The sequence below is a fragment of the Mizuhopecten yessoensis genome, unplaced genomic scaffold (assembly GCF_002113885.1).
Source record: "Mizuhopecten yessoensis strain PY_sf001 unplaced genomic scaffold, ASM211388v2 scaffold8305, whole genome shotgun sequence".
In the NCBI taxonomy this organism is placed as follows: domain Eukaryota; kingdom Metazoa; phylum Mollusca; class Bivalvia; order Pectinida; family Pectinidae; genus Mizuhopecten; species Mizuhopecten yessoensis.
Window position 1 is genome coordinate 14,090 of NW_018407481.1, and position 6,617 is coordinate 20,706.

Consider the following 6,617-nt stretch of genomic DNA (forward strand, 5'->3'; position numbering starts at 1 on the left):
ACATACTCCAGTACCACCTCAGTGACTCACATACTCCAGTACCACCTCAGTGACTCACATACTTCAGTACCACCTCAGCTACTAACATACTCCAGTGCCATCTCAGTGACTCACATACTTCAGTACCACCTCAGTGACTCACATACTCCAGGACCATCTCAGTGACTCGCATACTCCAGTACCACCTCAGTGACTCACATACTCCAGTACCACCTCAGTGACTAACATACTCCAGTACCACCTCAGTGACTCACATAGTCCAGTACCATCTCAGTGACTCACATAGTCCAGGACCATCTCAGTGACTCGCATACTCCAGGACTATCTCAGCGACTAACATACTCCAGTACCATCTCAGTGACTCACATAGTCCAGGACCATCTCAGTGACTCGCATACTCCAGTACCACCTCAGTGACTCACATAGTCCAGTACCATCTCAGTGACTCACATACTCCAGGACCATCTCAGTGACTCACATACTCCAGGACCATCTCAGTGACTCACATACTCCAGTACCACCTCAGCGACTAACATACTTCAGTACCACCTCAATGACTCACATACTCCAGTACCACCTCAGTGACACACATACTCCAGTACCACCTCAGTGACTCACATATTCCAGTACCATCTCAGTGACTCACATACTTCAGTACCACCTCAATGACTCACATGGTTGAGTTTGTCATACAAATTGTTTTGATAAATGATGTTGTAGAAGTATTTTATTTCTATATATTCTCAAATCTGATTCTCAAGGAATTCTGACTGATGTATTTTAACATCAGGAGTAAATGCAATTGAAGAGTTCTTTAGGTCTGAATATAGTAACCTTCACATAATAGTAGTGTATTGTGTGATTATTGTCCTCAGTTAATATTTTGATGTCTGTTTGTATTTTCTTTAAAATTCCTCCAGTAAGATGTAAGTATCATGTGTGACTAGGAGAATTCAGTCATGATTTCGCTTCTGACTGTTACAGTACATCAGTGAGGGGAATAGAAAACATGTTGTTTTTTACAGCTAAAACCCCACCAGTCTTAAAGCATAGAACTATAACTTTGTGGACAGCTGTCAAACTATTGATATTGTTACAACACAGTCACACAGTCTTTTTATAGGATTCCCTCTCTATGGAAGCCTTATATTAATTCATTAAAAAATAACAAGAACTTGATTAAGACTACATGCTTCATCCATGACTGCTATTATTGTTATTATGGAGTAACTGTCAGAACTCTTAAGCCAGCTTTTTGCTATCTTTTTTTTTTAGGCAATGTTTGCTTATTTTGCTAGCGTAAATCTTATCTGCTATGGATTATTTCATATCACTGAAAGTTAAAACATTTCTGACTGAATCTCTTGTTATACCTGGTTGAATTTAATCAGATTTGATACAATGTGTATCATTTTGCTCCAAACAAAATGCGCTATAAATTTTGGACCATTTGGACCTGTTGTCAGCTCACCTTGTACCAAAAGACTTCTCCTTTGATACACTACTAGTCCAATTTGGTCTGGAGCATCCTCAGGCCAAGGACACTCAATTTTGTATAAGCGTTGGGTGTGATCCCCATGGGGGCAGAGGAACAGGACCCAATAGGGGAAATAGAGGTCAAACCTTTAAAATCCTTCTTCTACCATAGGGATAATGGGATTTTATCCAAATTTGGTCTGGAGCATCCTTGGGCCAAGGGGACTCAATTTTGTATAAATGGTGGGTGTGGCCTCCCTGGGGGCAGAGGAACAGAGCACAATAGGGGAATTAGAGGTAAAACCTTTAAAATCATTCTTCTACCATAGGGATAATGGGATTTTATCCAAATTTGGTCTGGAGCATCCTTGGGCCAAGGGGACTCAATTTTGTATAAGCGTTGGGTGTGATCCCCATGGGGGCAGAGGAACAGGACCCAATAGGGGAAATAGAGGTCAAACCTTTAAAATCCTTCTTCTACCATAGGGATAATGGGATTTTATCCAAATTTGGTCTGGAGCATCCTTGGGCCAAGGGGACTCAATTTTGTATAAACGGTAGGTGAGGCCCCTTTGGATACAGTGGGGCGGACTCAAAAGGGGAATTTGAGGTTTAAATCTTTCTTAAATCCTTCTCCTTCTGTACCACTGGAGGGATTTTATCCAAATTTGGCCTGGAACATCCTTGTGCAAAAGGGAGAATTTGTAAAAACAGAGGGTGTGGCCCCTCTGAGTGCAGAGGGGCTAGTCCAAAATGGGAACTTGAGGTTTAAATCTTTAAAATCCATCTCTTCTGTACTATTGGAGTTATTTCATCCAAATTTGGCAGGGAGCATACTTGGGCAAAGGGAACTACATTTTGTATACATGGAGGGTGTGCTCCTCTGGGTGCAGAGTTGCAGGGCCCAATAGGGGAATTTGAGGTTTAAATATTCAAAATCCTTCTACCATTGGAGGGATTTTATGTAATAAGAATAATTTCTCATGGTTGCTTTATTATTTAAGTGAGTGATACAGGCCCTCTGAGCCTCTTGTTTAAAAGTTAACTCTGATCAATTGGTATGTAGTGTTCATTTTTGTGACGTGTCATCGAGAGTTTATGCCAATCAACCCGTATATGTTCTCAATGATGTCATTGCTCTACAGACATCATTTCTTATCTGATTGATGTGTTCTAGAATATCATCTCTTGTATGAGATTGCATTTCAACCTTCTGGGGTAAAAAGCAATGTCTCTCATACTATAAATAATATTTTGGCTTTGTTGCTTTACAAAGTCACCTAGCTAATTGTCATGAAACTTCACATAAATTCATATATGCTCGTATACTTCATACTACCTGCATTTAGATATGCTGATGTCATAACCTATAACAGGTTTTAGTGTTTTATCAATTTCAAGTGTTTTTTAAAGACAGGTTTCACTTCAGCTTAAAATGTTTATGTGGCATTCTAGATATCTGAGACTTACTATTGATGTTCGAAAGGTAATCAACATGAGCAGACAAGCTTAACAGTTGACAATAAATATCATTTAACTGGCATTGCCTTGTTTGTTGCAGTTGTGTTACGTGAGACGGGGACTTCACCAATGAAGCAAGCTGTAACAAAGGATTCACTAACTCCATCCCCCTCCCCAGCCAAACTACATGAGCAGAAGATGGCCCACAATCACACCCTCCGACAACTCAAACAGGCCAAGCAGAGGGTCCATAACCTACAACAACAGGTATATTGACCTTAGATAAGGTAAACAGGACAAATTGTTAACCCCACGGGACTTCCACAACTCGCAGCTTCTATCATATATTAGGCAAAACTCAGTCACTTATCTAAAAACTCCTCAGATATTCTGGAACATCCTTGGATTCCAACCCCATTCTTCTAATTTTACAGTATTTGTAATCCTCCAAAATGTTGCAAATTTGACTACTGGATATAATAGAAAAATACATGGAAAACTTTTGAAATAAAGGTCAACTTACTGTAATCCTGAGGTTGGATTCGTAAACTTTACTTAAGAATGGTATAAAAAAAATTCTAACAGTTTAAATGTTTTCATGATATTGAGACTTTGTTCAAGCAAATGTATGTTTTAAAAATTACTTCTTTTTGAATTGATTTTACAGGTAACTAACCTTCGAGATTCAAGGGCAGCGACTCTGAAGGCCTTCCAGGAACACAAAGATGCCAGTCAGCAGCTGGAGTCAGACCTTAACTTAGCCAATCAGAGACTTCGTGTCTCAAAACAAAACATTCAGGTACGCCCTTCAATCAGGTGTGTTACCCTGGAGAGTCAGACCTTCACTTAGCCAATCAGAGACTTGGTGTCTTAAAACTAAACATACAGATACACCCCTCAATCAGGTGTGTTACCCTGGGGAGTCAGACCTTCACTTAGCCGATCAGAGACTTTGTGTCTCAAAACAAAACATTCAGGTACGCCCTTCAATCAGGTGTGTTACCCTGGAGAGTCAGACCTTCACTTAGCCAATCAGAGACTTAGTGTCTTAAAACTAAACATACAGATACACCCCTCAATCAGGTGTGATACCCTGGGGAGTCAGACCTTCACTTAGCCAATCAGAGACTTTGTGTCTCAAAACAAAACATTCAGGTACGCCCTTCAATCAGGTGTGTTACCCTGGAGAGTCAGACCTTCACTTAGCCAATCAGAGACTTGGTGTCTTAAAACTAAACATACACATACACCCCTCAATCAGGTGTGTTACCCTGGGGAGTCAGACCTTCACTTAGCCAATCAAAGACTTTGTGTCTCAAAACAAAACATACAGGTAGACCCTCAATCAGGTGTGTTACCCTGGGGAGTCAGACCTTCACTTAGCCAATCAAAGACTTTGTGTCTTAAAACTAAACATACAGATACACCCCTCAATCAGGTGTGTTACCCTGGGGAGTCAGACCTTCACTTAGCCAATCAAAGACTTTGTGTCTTAAAACTAAACATACAGATACGCCCCTAAATCAGGTGTGTAACCCTGGGGAGTCAGACCTTCACTTAGCCAATCAGAGACTTTGTGTCTCAAAACAAAACATACAGGTACACCCTTAATCAGGTGTGTTTCCCTGGGGCTCATTTATGAGGAAACCATTGAAAGGCTTCATATAAGGATAAAATTGTCTTGTGAGATAAATAACTAGATAAATAACAACTTCAGATCAAAAAAGTAGAACGCTAACAATTTCTTTGCAAATATCGGTACATTTGAAAATGATGTACAATGTATTATGCATAAAAGTCAGCTTTTGTTCAGAACTGAAATACAGGTTACTGACTGAATTTGTTTTACACAAAATCTTACTGACAGCAATGTTATTTCTAAATCTCAGGAAAGACATTTTTCAAGTGTTGACTCTAGTCAACCCATTGACCCAATAAATACTGGTATATGCAAGGAAGTACATCTGTTATGGACAGGTATTCATTTAGGAGTTTTATTGGATTATCTATCATCAACTTACTTCATAAACAAAAACTTAATGTTGTTCAAACTTGACTCCAGCATATTTTACTTCTAGACAAGATGTCTATTTGAACGTGTTTTAAAACTTGATCTGGATTTTTCACCACAGAAAATGAGCAATGATATTGAGAAGTTAGTTAAGGAGAAGGCTCACTTGGAGAGTCAGCAGGTCCTGAGAGAGGAGACGGTCACTCCAGCTGTTAACACCGACAAACGGACAGAACAAGACTGGAAAATGCTGGAAGTAAGACTTAAGGTATGTGTGATTCCTGTGGAACCATGACCCTTTGAATTTAAAGAGAAGGGCCTTTTTTTAGTTATTTCAATCTATTGCAGATTAAAATAGAATTCCAAAGATTCATTTCAATGTTGCAGAATTAACTATTTCTTCAGAATAAAAAAAATTAATGGATCAAGTTTTGACCATAAAAATATTCAAAAAAAATACAGAAATATATTGAGGTGTACATTATTAACAGTTAAGATGACAGCGGTCTGTTGTATGATCAATATTGTAGACCTCCTCCAGTGAAGTCTGTCGTCAGTCAGCCTCACTACGACAGATGAAACAGGAAAACACCAGTCTTCAGGACCAGGTCCGAACTCTTCAGGACAGGTTAGTGCAAGTCAACTTTCTAAATATTTTGTCAGTCCAGTGGGTTCTTCTAAATGAAAAGTCCTGGGTTTTCTCCAGGTTCTCCAGTTTCCTCCGACAGTAGGACCCCCTGTGCGCTAACATCTGGGCCAAGAACAGTGATCAGTATAAGCTCTAAAAACTTGTTTCATAATTGTTGAAAATAAATAAAGTTTATATTTATATATATTTTATACTGAAAAGTCCTATGGGTTTCAACCCCTGTCGGCACATCTATAACCCTCATTCAAATTGTTCCAATCTATACTAATGTAGCTGTACAAATGTGTACTACATGTAGCATGCTTGGAGGTAATTCTTTGATTTACTGGTGTCCTTCCGGGAGGACTCCTTATGCCATGACTATTGAGTAATGTAAAACTCAGGCTAGATGTGAGACACGACTGTGATACACTACTTGTTTTAATGTGTACTGTGTGACTGTGGATACTAACCAGGTTTTACTCTTTGGTACAGAATCAACCACCTGGAGAGAGACAACAACCAGAAACGAACCCTCCTTGAGGATACAAGGAGTAAGCTACGGATCTCACAGGACAGCTCTCGCTCAGAGTCAAACAACATGGTCAGATGATTTTGACTTCAAAATTAATTTTCAGTGATAACTGTGAAAGAATTTTTTTTTATGCAGCAAATGATAAAAATATGTAGCATGTTGTGAGAGAATATCTCATTAGCTGAAATATTGCTCTAAGGTATAATTCAATTCACAGAAAATTTTATAGAAAAAAGTAATTTTGACAAAAAATTTAAACTAATAAAACAAGAAAGTTCAATTTGTTTGAAATTGATTTGTTAGGTCTTGTGTGATGTATAGGTTGTCGTTATATTGCAGTGATCAAATTCAAATAGATATCTAAATTGAATTTTTGTTTGTAGGAAGAAATGGAGACACGAATCAAACTATTACAGGAGGGTGCTGACAGGTCAAGGGTACAGGTAAAAATGACTAGTACTGTTAGGTCACAGATACAGTTAACACTGACTAGGACTGTAAGGTAA

At 38.8% G+C, this 6,617-nt stretch overlaps 1 protein-coding gene across 1 annotated transcript in view; it reads left to right on the forward strand.

The window, feature by feature from the left end:
• LOC110455587 (WEB family protein At3g02930, chloroplastic-like) overlaps window positions 1-6,617 on the forward strand; it is an 18,723-nt gene extending 12,106 nt beyond the window's left edge. The window contains exons 5-10 of the mRNA XM_021505782.1: window positions 3,038-3,204; window positions 3,605-3,736; window positions 5,070-5,216; window positions 5,479-5,576; window positions 6,072-6,180; window positions 6,495-6,617. Coding sequence (XP_021361457.1) covers window positions 3,038-3,204; window positions 3,605-3,736; window positions 5,070-5,216; window positions 5,479-5,576; window positions 6,072-6,180; window positions 6,495-6,617 — 776 coding nt within the window. The remainder of the gene's footprint in view (window positions 1-3,037; window positions 3,205-3,604; window positions 3,737-5,069; window positions 5,217-5,478; window positions 5,577-6,071; window positions 6,181-6,494) is intronic.